This window comes from Pseudogymnoascus destructans (genome assembly GCF_001641265.1).
Source record: "Pseudogymnoascus destructans isolate 20631-21 unplaced genomic scaffold scaffold_2, whole genome shotgun sequence".
Classification (NCBI taxonomy): domain Eukaryota; kingdom Fungi; phylum Ascomycota; class Leotiomycetes; order Thelebolales; family Thelebolaceae; genus Pseudogymnoascus; species Pseudogymnoascus destructans.
Genome location: NW_020167521.1, coordinates 1899580 through 1920859, shown reverse-complemented (window position 1 = coordinate 1920859; position 21280 = coordinate 1899580). Strand labels below are relative to the sequence as shown.

The window sequence follows — 21280 nt, the reverse complement described above, 5'->3', positions numbered from 1 at the left end:
GAAGCTTGGTTAGTGACGCGAGGTGATGAACTTCAATCAAGATACTGGCTCAATGAATTATTTGGTGTCTTTATAATATATATACCCAAAGAGCTGGGGATATATGCAAAAGCCTCAATCTATTGACAAAGCCATGAAATCAACATAAACCACCCGCAACACACAACTAGTAAAACCGCATCGCATCCTCGTCCCCAAGTTAGCTAAAGGCTCTCTACAAATCGCACTTAAGCCTCATCACCAGCACCACACCTAACCATGGACGACGGCCTCGACGAATTCGAGAAGACCCTCGCAACCGAGAAAAGAGCCCGCGAAGACGAAGAATCCAAATCCAAATCGCGCAGCGACCGCCACCGTCACCACCACCGCAGCCACCACCACAAATCCCGCGACGACGACTCCTCCGAGCGACGCCATCACCGGCGCTCGCGCGACTACAACGATGATGGACACAGGCATAAGCGTCAGCACCGCGACTCCTCCCGCGACGATGAGCGTAAACGGCGACACCGCGACAACTCCTCCCCTGACGAGGAGCGCAAACGGCGGCACCGCCACGAGAAAACTACAGATCCTAAAGAAGACCTGCCTCTCCCCGATGAAGAGATACCGCAGACCGATGCGCCGCTAGGCGCAGCGCCGGCGGTGAAGCGCGATGCGTGGATGACGGCGCCGGGGGCGCTGGAGGTGGATTATACGCAGAGGGGGGCGAAGAAGGAGGAGAAGGGTACGGTGGAGGAGAAGATGGAGATTAAAATCCATCGGAACGAGTTGAATCACCAATTAAAGGATGTAAGGCTAGAAGAGGATGAGGCTGTTGAGCCAGAAGAGGGGGAGAGGGAGGTAGAGTATACGTTTGGGGACAGTGGTGCGCAGTGGAGGATGACGAGGTTGAAGGCTGTGTATAGGGAGGTAGAGGAGGGGAAGAGGACGCTGGAGGATGTGGCGGTTGAGCGGTTGGGGGGACTACGCGAGTTTGATGATGCGAGGGAAGAGGAGGTGGAGTTGGAGAGGAGGAAGTTGTATGGAAAGGGGTATGTCGGGAAGGAGAAGCCGATTGGGGAGTTGTTTGAGGAGAGGAAGGCGGCGATGGGGGTGAAGAGGCAGAGGGAGGAGAAGGAGGCGGCGGAGGCTGCGAGGGATTTACCGCAGGGGAGGGTTATGGAGGAGCAGCAGGCCCAGGCTCCTGTGGTGCGGGTCGACCAGACTCAGCTCAATAGGATGAAAGCCCAGCTGATGAAGGCGAAGCTTAAGGGGTCCGCTGACGTGGCAAAGCTTGAGGCCGAGTACAACGAAGCAGCCGCCGGACTTCTCGCCAGAGGCCCTGAAGTCATCGTCCTCGGAGAAATGGAGAACAGACTCCTCGCCGGTACGCGTGGCGAAGTGGTCTCCATCGACAATAAGCGCGGCCGCGAGCGCGGCCTCGTCAAATCCAACGAAGACATGAGCATCGAAGACATGGTCCGTGAAGAGCGCCGCACCAAATACCAAGCCGGCGGCGAAGGACGTAAATTCGCCGAGCGCATCGCCAAAGACACGAAATTCGAGAACAACCTCGACTACCTCAACGACAACACCGCGAAGCTCGCCAAGTCTGCCCCTAAGTCTGAGATGAACCTCAAGAACATGGCCATCGGGGAGTTCCAGAAGATGAACCGCATCCTTGATGCCTGTCCGCTGTGTCATCACGAGGACCGTAATCAGGCGCCTGCTGCGCCTATTGTCTCGTTGGGGACCCGCACCTTTTTGACGCTCCCTACTACCCCTGAGATCGCGGACGGCGGGGCGGTCATTGTCCCTATCGCGCATCGCACGAACTTACTCGAGTGCGATGACGACGAGTGGGATGAGATCCGCAACTACATGAAGAGCCTAACACGCATGTATCACGACCAAGGCCGCGCCGTCATCTTCTACGAGAACGCCGCCGCCCCCAACCGCCGCCCCCACGCAGCCCTCCAAGCCGTCCCCCTCCCCTACGAGCTCGGCGACACAGCGCCTGCATTTTTCCGCGAAGCGATCCTAGCATCCGACGAGGAGTGGACGCAGCATCGGAAGTTGATTGATACGGGGAAGGCGGCCAAGGGGGGTATGGGGAGGTTAGCGTTTAGGAGGACGCTGGCGAAGGAGATGCCGTATTTTCATGTTTGGTTTGATCTGGATGGGGGGCTGGGACATGTGGTTGAGGATGCAAATCGCTGGCCGAGGGGGGATTTGTTCGCGAGAGAGGTGATTGGGGGGATGTTGGATGTGGAGCCGGATGTGGTGAAGAGGCAGGGGAGGTGGCAGAGGGGGGGGAATGTGGAGAGGATGGAGGGGTTTCAGAAGAGGTTTAGGAAGTTTGATTGGGCGAGGGTGTTGACAGATGGGGCGTAGGGTTGTAGAAGTGTATATTTTGAGGGATTGGTGTTTTGATATAACTAGAGAGGCAAGACCTTGAATAGCTAGAGTTGATAATGGATATGCTGTATATCACGTGCATATCACATTATGTGCATAATAACTGATTACAGTAACTTATCTGTTCTTTTACTGATATCTACACTACGAAAGTACTACAGTTTCGACCGAGTACTCGTACCTTCTTGCAGTTCTCTGTGTCCCTTGCTGCCTCGCCGCTGAATCTAATCTGACTTATTGGGAAGGAGCTACTGATTCACCGTGCTGTCCCTGTTCGGTACTCAAAACGGTACTCACAGTAGAACGGAAGAGTACTCTCCTAACTCACTCACCTAACTTCCTAATTCACCCAACTCACCTAACTCACCTTACTCAACCTCAATTCAACCTCAGCCTCAATTCAACCCCAATCCTCAATTCAATTTCTTCCTCCTTCCCATAAGATCTTTTCCTCTCAATTCATTTGTCACTCAAGCTTGTCAATATCCAACACTAAGTACACACAAAACATGTACCATGGACCACCAGAGTGTGCCACCTCCTCTCCCTAATTTCGAAATCATAGAGACAGCGTTCACAAGCTTGGGAACTGAGATCCCAAAGCTTCGAAACATCGAAGCTGCACGACAATCGCAGCAGATTCTCGACGGCATCGCGCAAATCGCCCGCGACGTGAATACTCTCCGAAACGAAGTTTCTACTCTCCGAAACGAAGTTTCTACTCTCCGAAACGAAGTTTCTACTCTCAAAAACGAGGTTGCTGGTCTGGGCAACCGTTTTACTGCTCTTGAGAACCGTTTCACCGCCCAAGAAAACGCTACAATCCGACTTCAAAACGCCCAGAGACAACTGTCTTTCCCCACCGCTCCGCTTCTCCCTCTCCGCGACCCCCAGACTGGGATTCCCATACCGAATTGCCCGAACACGATTGATCATATAAACCGTTTGTCTGCGGTGGAGGCAAGCCGAATTCTTCAGATCCTCGAGGTACGGGTCCCACGCGCTTTACAGGATAGGAGGGAAGCAGTTCGACATCAATTCATCTAACGAATCATACCACACACGCACATTTTCCCCCTACAAAAGAGGAATTGCGACGCCCTGCGAATCGAATACCCCCAACATCCACGCCGTATGGATCCTACTCTCAGCAACCACCTCGACATCGAGCTGCAGAACGACCCGGACGACCAGATTTCCCAGATCGCCCAGATCGCCCACGCGAACCAGAACGCGGCCGCGATCGACTCTTCTGCACCCTCCCCGTCGATGTCACAGCCGCAACAATCTGGAGCTCCGTCGTCACGTCAGCCTGCCAGTTATCCAAGTCCGACCTCCTACCCTTCGCCAGGTTTTTCAGCCGCCCAGTACTCCTACCCTGCTCCAACCCAACAACTCGTCCCCGAACCATACCGCGCAAGCCCAACAGGGAGCAACAGTTCCATCTCACTGCCCAGCATGCGCACTCTCGACCCCCATCAACAAGCTCAACAGCAGCAGCAACAGCAGATGCAACAACAACAAGCTCAGCAGCAGCAGCAGCAACAGCACCCGCAGCACATGGTGCCTCCGCCCGTCGCGCAGATGGGTGGCCCATACTACCATAACAATCAGACTCTGCCTCACCCATCTCACCAGTATTCCAATGTTACTTCAGACCCAACGGGACAGAACATGCGATACGCGCTGCCAGGTCCAGACAACCGCGTCATGAGTGGTGGCCGACACAAGAAGGTAAATAAAATAAATAGAAATCAATCCCCAATCCCCATCCCACGATACCTTTTCCCGCGACCGAAGGGTTAAGGGTAATTTGATGATCGTCATCGCTGACTCTCCATCTTTTCCATCTAGGAGATCAAACGTCGAACCAAAACAGGATGTTTGACGTGCAGGAAGAGAAGAATAAAGGTCAGTTCGCCAAAATTTCCCGCTTTCCACAATTTTCTCGCGTCTGTCGTTCGGTCCCTTCGGTTGATTTGACGCGAGGCTTCGCTTCGTGCCTCTCGCATATTCTTAGATCGGTCCCGATCCATACCTTCCCTTCGCGTGTTCTCGTCTCGCGTCTCTCGCGAACCAGCGTCCCCCGTCCCTCACCCATCTCACCATAACTAGCGCACCATACTGACAAACAATTCCCCGAAACACAGTGCGACGAAGCTCACCCCGCGTGCCGCAACTGCCAGAAGTCCAAGCGCGAGTGCCTGGGCTACGACCCGATCTTCAAGCAGCAGCCCGGCCCCTCGCCCATCCAGCCCGCGCCCTCGTCGGCGCCGCTCCAGGCCGCTACCCTTGCGACCGCCAACCCGTACGGCAACCAGCCGTCCATGCTGCAGGGCTACGGCGCACAGGTCCCAGCTATGGCTTTCGATGCGTCGCTGTCGGCTGGCGTCAGCTCTCCGGGCTCGGCGCAGCAGTTCGACTACTCGTCCGCGATTGATCCGGCGCTCGAGGCTGTCGCGGCCCCGCAGGGTGCACCACAGTTTACCCAAGGTACGGAGTATTTCTATGGGGATGAGCTGTCTCGCTCGTCGCCATTTTTTTCGTCCAGCCCTCCCTCATCGTACCTTCCCACACAGTGCCCACCAAAGACATCGGGCTATACCAATCCTCTCCAATTGGGAGGCCGTAGCCGATTTGCTAGTCCATCTATGTCCTACTCTCAGGTGGCTCACTTTCAGACGGTCGCTCTTCAAGCTGGAGAGACCCGAGTAAGCAAGTTGCGTCCTATAAACCAACCGCAGCTGTCGAAGAGTAATTCCCAATCCACCCGCCTGGTAAATGATGCTCCTCAAGTGAAAGGTAGCAATCAGAAGGCTTCCATCTCCAAGGGACAATCCAATAGACCAAACAAGCGCCAGGCCATTCGCACCCCACCCAAGAAGCCTGGTAACCTTCGAGTGAACAACTTTTCTCCCAATCGCCTCCTTGCACTCCTTTCCCAAGACGGAAGCGCTGACCCCATTACCACAGCCAAGCCCTGCAAGGTCGATGACCTCCTTCTGAAGCTCCCGTCCAAGGCCGAGGACTTCAAACCCGAACAGGCCACCATCGACGAGATCAAGCACCTCTGGCTCTCCATCTACGTCAACGGCCTCGAGAGCTTCCTGGAATCCCGCTTCTACTACACCGACGGCCTCGAGCACCTCCTCAAAGACAAGATCGTCATGGAGCAGTTCGCCATCCTCCTCAACCAGTTCGCGAAGGCCACCCCCGACAACCCCGCCGAAATGCTGTACACCGCCTCCATCGAAGGCCGCGTCGTCTGGTCCCTTGCCTGCCTCGTTCGCTCCGCCGCCGAAGCCGCATCCGCAGCTCCCCCCCTTCCCCGCCCAGACGGCATCCCCCCCGCCGAAGACCCGGTTGAGGCCGCTGCCCGTCTCGCTGTCTTTGAGAACCTCGTCACTTCCCAGATCGCGGAGGGTAACTCCCTTACTAAACCCCCGGCGACGGGCGACTACCATAAGCTCCGCGAGATGGAGTTCTGGTTCCACCTCGGCCACTTCGTGACGTTGCGCTTGCATGACAATGACCCTGGATCGGCGAAGGAAGTTGATGAGACGCTTGCCGCGCTGAGGAGTCTGCTTGATGGCCGCGAGAACCGCGATGTGCTCTACTCGATTGCGATTGTGCGTGCCATCGGCCAGCGCGTTTCTGAGTACGTTGAGAGCGAGGCGCCGCTGCATCTTGATGAGCAGGATACGAGGAGTAAACTTATGGTTGCCAAGCGATTTGTTCGTGATGAGGGTAATGGTGCTGGGACGACGAATGTCATTCGCCGCTTCTGCGAGTTAGCGAGTAGGCCTTGGAATCCGTGATTTAATTCCGTGGATCAAGGTGATGGATGGCGTCTGGTGGGAGGACGTCGTGGTTGAGGGGTGGTGTGGTAGATGTATTTGTCTGGGTTTGATGATGTTTGAGCATATAAACTATACGTGAGGAGGAGGAGAGACGCCTTTCAAGCATGCTTGCTTTGTTCGGAAGTTGAGATCGAGGGTGAAACCGAGGTCGAGATCGCTGCATACTTTTGTTGTCAGCAAACGTCCTTGAAGAACCAGCACTTACATGGTCGTCATTGTTGTTACTGCCTTTCAACTTTCAGCAACAAACAACTAAAAGAAAGAGCTCGATGACGACTCGGGGTTGGCGTTCCTACAGATCGATTTGATGCATCCGCTTTGTATTAGGAAGGACTTCCTAATACAAAACGGATGCATCAAATCGATAGAAGAAAGAAGAGAGGAAAGAAAACAAGTCTGGCGTTTACGTGGGTCGTTTTTGTAGCTTCTTCACAGGAGTGACGGGGGGATAAATAGGGCTAGGCGAAGACATTGCATACGGTTGGGTGGGGCGGCAGCATCATCGCCGCAGCAACCTGAATGTGTTCGTCGACTTGGAGTTTTCGGCTTATGGTGGATGCAAAAGGGATTGCTACGTTAGAGGATTGGGGGGGGGTATTCTTTGTGTTTTGTTTGCTAGATTGGCTTTCCAGGAGAGTGAGGGGGAAGCAATGGCATAGGGGGTGCATTATGAATAGGAGATGGTAGTAGTTTCTTAGATGGGTTATTTCAATTAAGATGGCTCTCTATTATGCTCAGGTTTTATATGTGACTGTTGGCGTGAGCCTTGTCTTTGTTATTGACTAAGAGGGGTTATATAAACATATGACAAGTTATTCCCCACAGACTAAATAGCACCGTTTCTGTTTTTAGCTTGTCATTGCTTTTATATTTACCCACAGCGGGTTTCTAGGACAGCTATTCAGAGGAAGGAATCACTCCCAACCTCCCATCTATACGCATCTAAGGTCATAAACACATCAACCACATCACATCACTAACCTCCACCCCCACCCCCACCCCCCCCCTTCTCCCCCCCTTTCGCCGCAAACCCCTCAAAATACCGCTTCCTAAACGGATTCAACTCATCCGCACTCACCCCCCCCTCCACCCCCTCCCCCCAACCTTCGTCCCATCAATCCCCACCAGCTCCCCCCTCTCCTCCCCCTCCCCCCTCCTCCGATACGTCAACAGCCGCCTCGACCACTTATTAAAACTCTGCGTACACACACTCAACAGCTCCAAATCCGGATGTCCCGGCACCTCAAGCCTCACCTCCTCCTCATTCGCAGTCGGCATCCAAAACGCCAGCCGTCCACCCTCCACCAGCGACCCAGCCGCAAACGCAAGAAGGTCCCCTACCATTGCGGAGAAGGAATACGGCCGCTTCGGCGGCACGTACCCGGGTTGTAGATGATGCGCATCAGGCCCATCATACACCGGCCCAACCCTCTTCTCCCTATGCCCCAACACCTTCAACCCCTCCCTCACGCCATAGGGCGGGTCACACACGATCCCATCAAGATACTGTCCCGGCCGTAACGGGCTATTCGTCAAATCCGCCACAAAACTATCTCCAAATCCCGGAGCAAGATCATACTGCGCGAAATTCGCCCTCAGATTCCTCCCCCCCTTCCCGCGGATCGCGCGCCCGTCGATGTCGGATCCGAATGCCAGCGCGCCGAAATGCGCGCATGCGACCGGGAAGGAGCCCGTGCCGACGAAGGGGTCGTAGAAGATTGCGCCGGGGCGCGCGAGGGCGATGTTCGCGGTGATCAGGGCCAGCTCGGCGTCCATGGATGTGGTGCTGATATATCTCCGCTTCTTGAGGTCGTACTTCCCCACTATCTCGCGCTGGGAAGTGCCCACCAGACGCCCTAGGTAGAGGTGCTGAGGGGTACTCGAGCCGTGGGCCTGCGCGTCGAACGCCCAGTCTTCGAGGACGCAGAAGCGGAGATCGGGGTTCTTGAGGGCGACGGGGCCGGTGAAGGACATGTATGCGAAGGAGTTGATGAGCTCACAGATGTCGGCGTGGATGCGTGAGCCTTGGAAGCTGTCGATGGTGAATTTGAAGCTTTGCCCTTGAAATTGCCGCCACCAGGGGGTGGACGTGGCGAGGACGGACTCGTGGAGCGCGGGGTAGGTGGGGCCGCTGCCCCAGAGGGCGTAGATTGCTTTTGCGGAGATGCTGCGGCTCAGGAGGCGGCGAGCGGCATCGTCGGAGGGGAGCTTGAGTGTGCAGAAGGGCGACTGGGAGGGGGGTTAGTTGAGGGTGTCCGTGGGGGGGGAGGGGCACGTACGTCGAGGCTGTAGGAGATGACCTCCATGGGGATGCCTTCGAGGTCGGCGAGGGCTTGGATTTCGGGGAGCCGGAACGTCTCGTGCGTCTGGATGAAGCGGAGGAGGTACTCCATCTTGGCTCTGTGACCCGGTGGGTCTGTAAGGGCGAGCACGAGGGGGGGTTATGGAGGTGAGAAAGAGGTTGTAGTCAGGTGCTGCCCCGCGATTTTTTTGTTTTGTGATGGTTGGGTGGTGGTAGCCTTGTCTTGGCGGGGGAAGGCTGACAAAGTCGACGGGTCCCCCTTGTATGATTGTAACGATCCACTGTTTTTACTGCCTCACCGCGTCCAAGTTAGGCGGAATGGCGTTCAGTTTTGGTGAGCGACCATGCCAAGATCTGGCAATACTATAACTGGGGATAGTATCTTTGGGAAGGCAGCCACTCACGACTTGAACAGTTACTGGACAACAACACATAAGCGGCTATATACCACATAACGCATATGATGCATATATAACATAAATATACTTCTTCTATAACAGATCTGGGAGCAACGCACAAACTTTCCCGCCAGCACGAGACATCACATCAGATGTCCGCCTCAACCCGCCTCATCAGCCATGGATACAAAGTCGAGCCGCACACGCAAGACCGTCCAGAAGCCCGCCCAAAAGGTCACCAACAAAGAAGATGCGAAGACCGCACATAAGGCTGCCAACAAAGAAGAGGTTAACCCCCCTAATAAGGCCGCCAACAAAGATGATGCGAAGCCCGCCCAGAAGGCCGCCAACAAGGAAGAGGCTAAGCCTGCGTCTCCAGAGCCTCCCCAAACCCTACTCGTCGACAAGGAGGAAGTCAACCTCATCGACATCCGCGCCACAGGCGACATCCTCCTCGACATAACCTTCACCAACAGCCACTCCACCCGCACAATCCTCGCGCTCAACTCCGCCCTACCCCCGCGGCTCTCCCCTTTCTCCAAGCCTGGCCTGCCATCCGACCGCACACTCTTCCGCGTTCGCCTAGACACCCTCGCCAAGACCTCCGCGTACTTCTCACGTCTCCTTACCGACGCCCGCTTCCAGGAGGCCACGAAGGTATCTAGCTCCTTCGCTGCTCTCAAAGCTCGCGGTGTTGTACCCGCTGAGTCACAACCCGCTGAGCTGCCCCGCGTCGCTATCACAGATGATGATGATGCGACGCATGTCGCGGGGCGCGCTCCTGTACTCGCAGACCTCCTTCACATCCTCCACAGCGGCGACGCGACATCGAAGCTATCTATACCATATCTAGCGATCCTCGCAGTGATGACAGATCGCTTCGACTGCGCAGCTACGGTGGGGAGATACGTGCGCGGTGCGAAGAGGGTGCCCTGGCCGCAGACGTACGGGACGGTGAGTTTTGCGAGCGAAGAGCTCTTGAGGCAGAAGGCATTGGTGGCATGGTTGTTGGAGGATAGGGTGAAGTTTGCGGCGGCGACGAAGGAGTGTGTGTTTAGGGGAAGTGCGAGGTGGGGAGGAGGAGGGGGTATGCAGAGCGGACAGGTGGGCGTGTGGTGGGATTTGCCTGATGGTATTGAAGGTAATGTGGGATTTCTTATGGTGTTTGAGCCACTGCGCTTTTTGGCTATGTTGTTTTCTTGTGTATTTCGTCGTTTACGTGATACCTTCGAGGCTATGATTCTACGGCCTGGTGCCTTTCAGGAGCCTCGTCTCGGATATGTCTTATAGTTGGCGACGCCGTAAAGTTAGAGATAAAGTAGGAAGTCCTACACATACTCTACCTTGCCTTGACGACGAGCTAAAAACGGTTATGAGGCTCTCAAATCCTTAGGGCAGGCATTCCAGGCACATGGTCCTAATTATAGAGCTGACGGTATGTAGCCGAGCTCCATTATCGTCGAACTTGCATCCTTCATACAATCGCGTCTCTTCAGTCTCACTTCATACGTCTCTATTCGTCTCGCGACCGGCAATGCAAGATGTTCTATGACTCTTCTGCCGCCTGCGACTCCTTCCAGCTCGGTGAGATGGTCAAGTTCTTCGTTAACAAGGGTTTCTTTGCCTTTACCTCCCCCCTGCTAGTTAACGAGGAGGATTACCCCGAGCCCTACGATGGAGACATTGAGAACCTCATCACGGCTCTCCGGCAATGCCCCTCTTACCAGTACGATAAGAATCACGCGCACTGTGGATTACGTACAAGGCTCATCCCCGCTCTGGACTTCATCCAGGCGATGCTAGCATCGGGAGTCGGCATCGACCGTGGAAACTGGAAAGCAGAGCGGCCGAGCACGTCGTGGGAGAGCGTGGAAGGGGTAGAACCCTTCCGGTTAACAAAGAGCGTGGCGACGGATTCAAGACTCAAGCTCGAGGGCTTTCTGACATCGAGCTCTTTGTCAAAGAGGTTCTTTGGGGCGGGTAGCTGGGACTGGACGCCGGAGGAATGAGGGGTAGCGCCGCTGTGAGAGTCATTTTCGGGTAAGCGCGGCGTTGTTTTGAATACATCAATGGAAAAATGATAAAATATGTCCATAGGATCTAAATGAGCCACCATGCAGCCCTGGTGATCATCAACCTTAAATCCCGTAACCATGGCGACTTCTCGCAGTGACCGTTACCGAGACAGATTACCGATTACCTTGCAGATTGCCTACTCTCGTGTCTCCGCTGTACCCCTCACAGGAGACCGAAAATCCGGAGACGTTAGAGAAAGAATGGAAACGTTAAAAGTGATGGGCGCGCCGATGCACCGCCCTCAGCCTCGCGCCCGAGCTGGCAGACGAAATCTCTGTTGTGATTGGTCCACGTCCCACCAGACAAACACCACTGCCACAAGTTTAAACACACAATCCACAGCGGCGTCACGCAAACTTTCCAATTGTATGGGATCTCTATGCGCTAGGCCAAGCCAACAGAAGCGCTCATCATGGGGCATGACGGCAATTTCTGTGACCAATATCTTAAGGGGCAGTGAAAGAGAGGCATACTACAAGGCAACAAAAGGGCGAAATGTAGATAGCATTTATGTTGGAAGTCTTGGAAATGTGATATATATGTTCCGGCCCAACCACGAATATGATCCTTCGCGAATGGGCCAGCCCAATCACAAATAGTATAATATAATAGTAAATATTAAATCGCTCTATACTACGTTTCCAATAGTGTCTGCTCTTGCCCGCTTCCTCTGCTTTAGCCTCTTAATTAAAGATAATTCTGTATAAGTAGCTAGGCCTAATAAGTACAGTCATGATCATCATTATAGCAGTGTATACTACACTCCTTTGCTTCCTTATAACAACGGCACCTCTTTGTATTACATTGTCCCTTGCATTGCATGATACTCCAACCTATACGCTTATAGAAGCCTCTCTAGCTATAAGCCCTAGCATTACTTGCTTTGTAGAACTAGGAATTAAGATATTAGACTAGAGAGCTTGTTCTACAACTCTAAGGGATTTTGTAGCTATAAGGTGTGTATTATACTAGAGAGTGTGATATCAGTGTAGGCAAGGCTCTTCTAGAATGCATGCAAAAAGCCTCTTATTATTAGTTGAGGTTCTATCCTCTTAAGGAACCTTAATAGAGACTATAGCTCTAATATCAAAGTGCTAGATCATTGTAACGGGTGCCGCCGTTACAGTACATGTGGTATATAAAGCGTGTTACGCATATTCCGGGCGAGCCGGAATACTGTAGTCTTTTTGGCTCAGTGGGATGTAGCGCGAGCGTAACCGTACATCATTACAATCATGTTTCTTTGTATACTTGCGCACTATACAAGCCTTTGCTCTTTAAGTAGCTGCTATAGCTCTCTTAATTATAGGGTTAGGAAGCTTAGTCCTAGACTAAGCTGGCACTTAAGCCTAGCTCCTACGCTAGAGCTTGGATGTAACGCTACTTCCTATCTAAACCCCACAATCCCAACAAGGAGCAACAGTTCCAAGAACGGCTCTGCTTCAACTGCAATAAGCCTGGACACATATCGCGAAACTGCAGACAGTCAAAGAAAGGGAATGGAGGATGAAAGTATGGCAAACAGCTTAACACTACTTGGCAAGGTCAAGGCGGGTGCAAGGCCCCGTGAGGACAGCTATGTGCCATGTTGGAGGGAAAAGAGAACTGGAGTATTACTACTCAGGACCCGAGGAATTCCACTTGTCAAACAGAGATGACAAGAACGATGACAAGGAGCTCACTAGCTCTCAAAAGCACCGGTTACAAGCATTTGAGAAGACAGCAAGTAAGTCTCTCTTCAAGGAACAACTGCCAGGAGCAGTGAGAACCTTCAAGGAAGCCATGCTTCAGGAAACGCGGTACCAAGAAATTCCTGTGCCCAAGCCACCAATGAGCTGGCAGGACACTACACAAGACTGGGAGGTTGCAGTTCGCACAATCAGGTGCCTGTCATACTGACATTCGTTGCACTCAGTTTGCTATCAAACTCAAGAGCAAACTTAGAAATCTCCTCCTCAAACCTACAAGTCACCATACATATCTTGGCTTATCACACCAACAACAGAAGCAATACTACTCAACGATTGCTGCAAACTCTTCTACTACATCTGTTTATGCTACATACATCACGGCATATCATTTGGACACTCATTGAACAAGTTATTAAGAAAATCTCCTCCTTAAGGGTGTGGGCCAATACTACCACATGGCATATCTCTACCAACTAGAGGCCTAGGAACATGAACGATAGCTCTAGAAGCTTCTACAACCCTCTATGATTCATTACACGTCATCGCTCCTTAGTTACCCACAAGATTGGTTAAGTTATGACATAATTTGTCTATAGGTACTCTGACCTTGGACCTCCTTTTCACTTCCTATAGGCTAGGAACCCAAGAGATGGTTCTATGGGATTCTCTTACGTTCACTACATGATTAGCAAGCTAGTTGTGGGTCGCACTTGATTTCTAATACATTTACCAAGCCTGGTTAGTCATGGAAAGTCATGGAAAATGAGAGAACTACACTCCTTTGGCATAAATAGGATTGCCCTTTCCTTAAGAAAGGGCAAGCAGGCAATACAGTAAATCGACTAGCACATACTTCTACGTCTTTTCCAAGCTTCCAAGCATTGATCTTGTTATTCTCTGTTTTTGAAAAGTCAGTGAGGTGCTAACCTCTGACTTACCCCTGAGTTCTCAGACTCAACATTTGTTGCAACTTGTCTAAACCACTTCACCACATCATACACCTGATTGCTGCGTTGTGGAATAGTCTAAGCTACAACCCTTTGGCTCTGTTTCCTAAGACAGTGTGTTGTCTTAGTAAATTCATCCCTTCCTTGGGTGGCTAGATTCTCATTATCTGGTGCACCCACCATTACAGTGCCGACCAGAATACCCTCACCAGCAGGAACCCCGTGGAGCGAAATACACAGAGAAGGAAGCCACAGGATGGCTAGAGTACAAGCTCTGCAAATACAACGTCCGGGATGCTATCGCAGATTGGAGAATTGATGGCATACACCACCCTAAGAAAGAGGTCTATGAGGCTCGATGGAACAACCTGTTACGAGTATTACAACAACTAGAACAGGAGGGAGAGTATGAAGCATCACAACTTGCAGAAATCTGGGATGCAAATAAGTATCCTTCCCAGGAAAGCATCCCAAGAGAAGAAAGGGGAACACGAGTGTTAGAAGCACATGAATGCCTACGTCGTGAAGCAGAATGAAGAAGAGAAAGGATACCAGTTCTACGACCATTAGAATATGGTGAACATGATGGATTTTCCTCAGACGGTTTTTCCTCAGACGATTCAAAAAACTAGGAGTCCTCAGCAGTAGGGCACTGGCGAGCGACACAAAGAGGCCTAGTACAAACCAGCTATGCGCCATGACAGGAGGCATGCAGCTATATGTGGTTGCTAAGATACAACAGCAACACCTCCGAGCTATGATAGACTCAGGAGCAATGGGCAACTTTATGACAAAGAAAGTAGCAGACACACACGGTTTCAGGATGCAACTGAAGACCGACCCATACCCATTAATGGTTGTAGATGGGGAGCCCATCTCAACTAACAATGGAATGGTGACCCACGAGACGGTCCCATTAGAAATGGTCATGCTACGCGGACACAAGGAAACGATACAGTTTGATATCGTGCACATGGACAATCATGCATGCATACTTGGTGTACCGTGGCTCAAGAAACACAACCCCCAGATTGACTGGTGGAATGAGAAAGTTGTGATGAGCCAGTGCACGTGTGAACAACGAACGGACACGACGCAGAAGGAGAAAACCTCCAAAGACTGGAAGGAGTTATGTGCGACCACCGAGCCTGATGACCTAGCCCAGGCATCCTCACTGAAGCAAATACCAGTAGAGTATAAGGAATACAAGCAGTTATTCTGGGAAGGCCCTAATGAAGAGGCGCTTCCTAAGCACCAACCATGGGATCATGAGATACCTATCATGGAAGGAAAAAGTCCACCGTTCGGACCAATATATCAGATGTCAGCAGCAGAGCTAGACGTACTGAAGGAATACATTGACGAGAACCTCGCGAAATGGTTCATTCAACCATCGACATCACCAGCAGGAAGTCCAATACTATTTGTGCCAAAGAAGGACAAGAAGCTAAGACTCTGCATGGACTATTGAGGAACGAATAATGTCACTATCAAAGATATGTAATGGTGGGTGCACCAGATGTGAGAATCCAGCCACCCAAGGAAGGGGATGATTTTACTAAGACAACACACTGTCTTAGGAAACAGAGCCAAAGGGTTGTAGCTTAGACTATTCCACAACGCAGCAATCAGGTGTATGATGTGGTGAAGTGGTTTAGACAAGTTGCAACAAATGTTGAGTCTGGGAACTCAGGGGTAAGTCAGAGGTTAGCACCTCACTGACTTTTCAAAAACAGAGAATAACAAGATCAATGCTTGGAAGCTTGGAAAAGACGTAGAAGTATGTGCTAGTCGATTTACTGTATTGCCTGCTTGCCCTTTCTTAAGGAAAGGGCAATCCTATTTATGCCAAAGGAGTGTAGTTCTCTCATTTTCCATGACTTTCCATGACTAACCAGGCTTGGTAACTGTAGTCAACGTAAGAGAATCCCTATAGGAAGTGAAAGGAGGTCCAAGGTCAGAGTACCCCTATAGACAGATTATGTCATAACTTAACCAATCTTGTAGGAAAATAAGGAGCGATGACGTGTAATGAATCATAGACGGTTGTAGAAGCTTTTGGAGCTATCATTCATGTTCCTAGGCCTCTAGTTGATAGAGATATGTCATGTGTAGTATTAGCCCAGTAACTAAGGAGTGATGTCATGTAATGAATCATAGAGGGTTGTAGAGATATGCTATGTGGTCATATCGGCCCTGTAACTAAGGAGCAATGATGTGTAATGAATCATAGAGGGTTGTAGCAATCGTTGAGTAGTATTGCTCTTGTTGTTGGTGTGACAAGCCAAAATATGTATAGTGAGTTGTAGGTTTGAGGAGGAGATTTCTAAGTTTGCTCTTGAGTTTGATAGCAAACTGAGTGCAATGTATGTCAGTATGACATAAGGCTATCCCTCATTATATATAGCTGTATGCTTAGAAGTTCCCTACAACCTTAGTGGCTACTATAGGTACTTGTTACCCTAATCACTAGCAGCTGTAAGTAGCGATCATAACACTACTAGCTTAAGTAGCTTTAGCTAATATCGTAACAGCTTTAACATTAATATACTAGAGTGCTTAAGGTTTCTTCACCTTTCTAATAAACCAAAGTGGCATCTGATTAGCTCCTGGATAGTTTGTATAACAAACAACTAATATTCACAACTTGTCCTTCTTAAATCCTAGCTGTGATATTGTTAAAAGACCCTTTAAAGGAGTCAGCTTCAAAAGAGCCTAGTTTTGTCTATGTTATAAATGTCCTCCTCTTAATATTCTGCTGCTATTGTCAATATCCCCTTCATTTCTTCCTCTGCTTGTGTAGGAACTAAGCTTGCTTTGCTATGTTAAGTATAACTCTTAATCTTATGTCGTCTTTTAAAATTCACAACCTAGCCTTGAGAGAATTGAGGCATAGGCTAGTTGTGGTATTGTGGAAGTTGCTCCTAAATCATTTTAGCATGTAGTTGTAGTATATCAGTGCTTGTAACTCCTCCCTTGCTTTTAATAAACTGCTACCATTTAAAGATGGTAAGTTAATTGCTAAATTGTGTTGTTAAGAGGTATTGTATCAAGCGTATTAAGAGCTCAAAATTCCGAGACTGTTAACTGTCGAGTACAATGGCTAAAGGTTCTAAAGAACTAGTTGATAGAGGCTTTTTACAAAGGCTTTAGTGACTAGTAAGCATATTAGTTTCAGAGTGCGCGACGTTACTTAATCGTCATCGTAGACAGCTAATTTCGAGGCATCTTAGCCTATGTAATGTTGGTATAAGACAATATCTAGTCAAATTTCGAGTGTATCGTGATTTTGGTGGGAAAAAAGAATCCTACGAAAAATATCGAGTTGGCGTAAATATTGCCTAATCGAGTATCGACTTATCGCGTGAGAACTGTACTGCTGCTTAATTAGGTGGCGACGAGCAGCAACAGTAGGAGCACCTCCCCCTCGTCCCGCCTCGTCCTCCTTGTGTGCTAACGCCTAGCGCCAGTCTTTGGCCTTGACGAGGAGGGCTTCCGAGTGCCTCGCGATGGGGGCTTTGCGAGTGCCTCATTAAGGGCGGCAGGCGGTGAATCTGCCATTTGTTAGCCCTGCTGATCGTCGGGGTCGACGGGCATAGTGGTGATGGCGGGGTATAGGCTCCTTCGACCAGATATTGCCATATATGGCAATTTCTGGTTACGGGCGTTTACTAGGTTTGGATTTCGTTCGTAATATGTTTACGGGTTTAAACATATGACCACTTACGGCAGGCAGAGTCACAAACCGGCGCCTAAATACTCGTAATAGATGCATGACTTCACCGAGATGGACTTGCTCATTAAGCACTTACACATCTATATTATCAGGCATCTGAATCATCGTAACTAGATCCGTCAAACTTCTCAAAGACCTTTGGGTTTCTTTGTTACCTCGACACTTAAAATACACACTCTACCCCAAATTCACCTGGTAGCAAACAGCTACCCCCAACGACACCATGTCTTCTCCTCCATTTAACAACAACACGCCTGCATGGCAACTACCAGCTGACGACAGAATCCCACGCAACATCTACTCATACAGTCACGGCGAAGGGGCCCTGAGCTTGATGGACAACTCCCACTTCAGCACCGGCCGAACCTCCGACACCGCGTCCAGGAGGCACCCCAACGCCATCCAATCCCGCCCCCCCACCTCCCTCCCCAGCATCACCCTCCTCTCCACCCCCAGCTCTCCCAGCATGTTTGCCTCCCTCAAAGCCTCCCTCCGCCGCAAGAAGAGCAACCTTTCCACCTCCTCCTGCAACTCCAACTCCGCCGACGAGCGCGAAGCCGCCCGCGCCCCCCCCTCCCCCGTCTCCCCCATCCCCGTCGAGCTCCCAACAACAACCCTCCAACCTCCCGAGCGCCCTGAACTCCTCAACCCCAGCCCTCCAACCCGCCGCCCCGTCCGCGCAGGCTTCAACGCCTTCACCGTCGCCTCCAACGAGCCTCCACCAGCATACACCCCCTCCCCCACCGCAGCATCCGGCCCGGCTCTCGGCCCATCCCCCGCCTACACACCTCCCACCCCTATCACGACCACCAGCAGCGGCCCAGAAGACCCCTACTCCTTCCTCACAACTTTCGACACCGTCCTCCTCATCGACGACTCCGGCTCTATGGCGGGCCGCTCCTGGCGCGAAACCTCCCAGGCCCTCGCCGCTCTTCTCCCCACCATCGTCGCCCACGACACCAACGGGATAGACCTCTACTTCCTGAACCACAAGTCCGCTGACCCCGGTGTGCCGGGTGAGGGGATCGCGGGGGGGGGGTACAGGAACATCACTACGGCTGAGCGGATAACTTCTATTTTCGCCGCCGTGAGACCTGGTGGAGGAACACCGACTGGTACTCGGCTGAGCGCGATTCTAAAACCCTATCTCGCGCACCTAACCGCCCAGCGCGGCACGAACGCCCTAAACACCGACGCCATGGACGCCGTCAAGCCCCTCAACATCCTCACCATCACCGACGGCGTCCCCAGCGACGACGTCGAGAGCGTCCTCCTCGTCGCAGCCAAGAAGCTCGATAAGCTCGAAGCGGCACCCCACCAGATCGGCGTGCAGTTCTTCCAGGTCGGGAATGAGGAGGGCGCTAAGGAGGCGCTTAATGAGCTTGATGATGGAATTCAGGGGCTCGTGAGGGGGGGGGTCAGGGATATGGTGGATACGTGCACGTGGATGAGCGGCCCGGCGGAGGAGGGGGAGGCGCCGAAGTTGACGGGGGAGGGGATGTTGAAGGTTTGTCTGGGGAGTGTGGTTAAGAGGTTGGATCGGAGGTGTAGTCAGGAGCAGAGGAGATAGATGGAGCTTTTCTTTTGCTTTGTGACGCGTTTGGATGGCGGTCGGTTTAGGGATGGCGTTTATACGGCGGGGATTTCATACCCTTATTATCTTTATTTGCTTCGGCACCACAGAATAGAGGAAGCACAGCATTGTTTCTAACCATACAAATACTCAAAACCGCGCATCCTTCATCACGCCGCTAAACATACACCCTCATCCACCCCATACCCTTAACAACTTCCCATCCTCGCCCTACACTTCACCATCTCCTCCCCTACACACGAAAACACCTCATCCCACCCCTCCCACACCTGGCACCCCTTCAGCTCTGCAAACCGCCTCAACACCACACTCTGCAGACTCCTCAACCCCGCCCCGCTCCCACCATTCTCATACTCCCTCAGCCCCTCCACACCTTCATCCAGCGTATCTTTCACCCACCGCCTTTCCGCTTCAGATCCACGCACACTGCACCACAGGAAGTACGGCCCGTGAGCTAAAGCCATCTCGCGGTATATGCATTGTCGCTCCACGAGACTGCCATCACTGCTCTCTGCCGCGCCTGAGGTCGCGGAGGCGGCGTGACCGTTGTGCTCGCACGCGCCTGCGCCCCAGGTTGAGCGTTCGCCGTACTCAAACACCGTGCTTGCAACCCAGACAAGTGCCAACACGCTCGCAAGCGCAAGCGCATCTTGTTGGGCTAACCAAGCCTCTTGACCACGACGGCCGAGATCGTCGCCATTTACGCTTTTCTCGTCGCTGGAAATAGGAGTATGTGCAGTAACCCTTGCATCCGAGAGCTTGAGGAGGGTATTCAGACCATGGCTTTTAAACGCCGTGATCCCCCCGTGGTGGCAGTTGGCGCAGAGACGGGTGGATGTCTCGAAGAGGGAGAGGAGGCGCGGGGGCGTGATAGAGAGGAGGGGACAGGTGGAGAGGATGCAGAAGATTGCGTTCCGTTTGTGGATTTCGGCGGTCCAGGGGTAGGTGTAGGGGAAGCGGAGCGGGGGGGTGAATTTTTGCGGGCGTGTGCGCTTGGGTTGCGATGCGGCGGTGGAGGGGGGGTGAGGATGGGTTGGGGGGGGATAGTGGAGGCGAGGATGGGGTCTAATGAGGAGGGCGTGTAGAGGTGGGATGTGAATTGCTGGGAGAGATGCTCTTCGTGGCTCTTTAGGATGAATCTGGTTGTCTATACAAGGAGCGAATACGTCAGTGAACTGAAAATAAAAGCTGTGATGCGGCAGCGATGAGATGTGAAGTCTGCCTACCTTGGAACTCCCTAGCAAACTCCCAATATCGCCCGGCTGCCAGTCCAGCTGCCTGACTATGCCAAGGATAATCTCGACGGGGAGCTGCAGCAGCGCATCCGGACTTGGAGAAGTCATATTCAAAATACCAATGCCGTGTCGTACAGAAAGAGAGCGAATACTAATCAAAAAGCCAATAAAAAGTATGCTTTGAGTGGTTTGTGATGCAGAAGACAGATGGTGATGGAAGATGAAGAATAAAGAAGGAAGAAGGAAGAAGGAAAAAGAGGAAGGAAGGAGGGGTGAAGGGGTGAGGAAGGGAGCGACGTTGAAATATGGCGGGGAGGGAGGGGAAGGACGGATGGACAAATAACCACAAAGGTTACGTGCTCGAATGGTGTTTGTGCTCACTAGCAAGCGTGGCCCCGCGTATTTAACCAAAAGCAAGAGACAAATACCTCTCAAGGTTGCTGTTCGATGAGGGCATTTTCGAGTTTGCGCACAAAGAAAAAGGCCGTTCGTTTTAGGCTTATTTTGATGGGGATATGTAAAAATATATAAACGTATAAAGGGTATAAAGGGTATAAAAGGACAATATTCCATATATCAAATTGTCGCCATGGACATTGATGAGGGTTAAGCCGGTTGGTAGTGAGAAGAATTGGAAGTCATCGCGGTAACCTTGGTGGATAATGATAAGTAATGATGCCGACGAGTTAACACTTCCCTTCAACATATGCCATGCACAGAACGCAAAATATGTGTTTATAGAGAAAGACAGTAATAACTAACAAATCCAATTTATAAAAAATACAATAATAAAATGGCTAAATGGCTAAATGGCTAAATGGCTAAATTAAATGGCAACAATGGTGATGGTGGTGGTACTGAAGGTTTGAGTGGGTAATTTCAACATAATTCTCACGTAATTCGCCTAATTATTGAACTAGCAAAAGTGAATCAATCCACTTCTGACCAATCTTCAAAAAACTGTCTCACGTGATACGTTGCTATTTCTCTGGCTGACTCAGCAAACTCAAAAATCTACGCTAGCGTCAATTGTGGACT

The 21280-nt window shown here is 51.6% G+C and overlaps 7 protein-coding genes across 7 annotated transcripts; 5 read left to right on the top strand and 2 right to left on the bottom strand.

Moving 5' to 3' along the window:
- Positions 1–42: 42 nt before the first annotated feature.
- On the top strand, positions 43–2379 carry VC83_01244 (uncharacterized protein; the record flags this gene model as incomplete). Its single annotated transcript, XM_024464928.1, has 1 exon — positions 43–2379. Exon 1 carries the CDS (start codon positions 259–261, stop codon positions 2377–2379), a length of 2121 nt encoding a protein of 706 aa, XP_024328038.1. The 5' UTR covers positions 43–258.
- A 540-nt stretch (positions 2380–2919) lies between these two features.
- VC83_01243 (uncharacterized protein) lies at positions 2920–3450 on the top strand (the record flags this gene model as incomplete). The annotated part of the gene is made up of 1 exon (XM_024464927.1): positions 2920–3450. One exon carries the CDS (start codon positions 2920–2922, stop codon positions 3448–3450), a length of 531 nt encoding a protein of 176 aa, XP_024328045.1.
- An 87-nt stretch (positions 3451–3537) lies between these two features.
- VC83_01242 (uncharacterized protein) lies at positions 3538–7052 on the top strand (the record flags this gene model as incomplete). The annotated part of the gene is made up of 4 exons (XM_024464926.1): positions 3538–4137; positions 4258–4314; positions 4554–4896; positions 5377–7052. 4 exons carry the CDS (start codon positions 3538–3540, stop codon positions 6219–6221), a joined length of 1845 nt encoding a protein of 614 aa, XP_024328044.1. The 3' UTR covers positions 6222–7052.
- Positions 7053–7337: 285 nt separating this feature from the next.
- VC83_01241 (uncharacterized protein) lies at positions 7338–8656 on the bottom strand (the record flags this gene model as incomplete). The annotated part of the gene is made up of 2 exons (XM_024464925.1): positions 7338–8492; positions 8543–8656. 2 exons carry the CDS (start codon positions 8654–8656, stop codon positions 7338–7340), a joined length of 1269 nt encoding a protein of 422 aa, XP_024328043.1.
- A 487-nt stretch (positions 8657–9143) lies between these two features.
- On the top strand, positions 9144–10972 carry VC83_01240 (uncharacterized protein; the record flags this gene model as incomplete). The annotated part of the gene is made up of 2 exons (XM_024464924.1): positions 9144–10104; positions 10407–10972. 2 exons carry the CDS (start codon positions 9144–9146, stop codon positions 10970–10972), a joined length of 1527 nt encoding a protein of 508 aa, XP_024328042.1.
- A 6127-nt stretch (positions 10973–17099) lies between these two features.
- Positions 17100–19114, top strand: VC83_01239 (uncharacterized protein). Its single transcript, XM_024464923.1, has 2 exons — positions 17100–17363; positions 17414–19114. Exon 2 carries the CDS (start codon positions 17637–17639, stop codon positions 18981–18983), a length of 1347 nt encoding a protein of 448 aa, XP_024327760.1. The 5' UTR covers positions 17100–17363; positions 17414–17636; the 3' UTR covers positions 18984–19114.
- Positions 19115–19458: 344 nt separating this feature from the next.
- VC83_01238 (uncharacterized protein) lies at positions 19459–20946 on the bottom strand. Its single transcript, XM_024464922.1, has 2 exons — positions 20234–20946; positions 19459–20154 (listed from the first exon to the last, which is right to left on the bottom strand). The coding sequence occupies exons 1-2, from the start codon at positions 20813–20815 to the stop codon at positions 19780–19782; spliced, it is 957 nt and encodes a 318-aa protein (XP_024327761.1). The 5' UTR covers positions 20816–20946; the 3' UTR covers positions 19459–19779.
- Between the last annotated feature and the right edge of the window lie 334 nt (positions 20947–21280).

What these genes read in the sequence shown, in the direction of transcription:
- VC83_01239 (XM_024464923.1), top strand. Translation starts at nt 17,637, where the DNA reads ATGTCTTCTCCTCCATTTAACAACAACACGCCTGCATGGCAACTACCA.
- VC83_01238 (XM_024464922.1), bottom strand. Translation starts at nt 20,815, where the DNA reads ATGGAATATTGTCCTTTTATACCCTTTATACCCTTTATACGTTTATAT. An exon ending in GTTTGCTAGGGAGTTCCAAG is followed by an intron (nt 20,155 to 20,233) that starts GTAGGCAGACTT and finishes CTCCTTGTATAG; the next exon opens with ACAACCAGATTCATCCTAAA.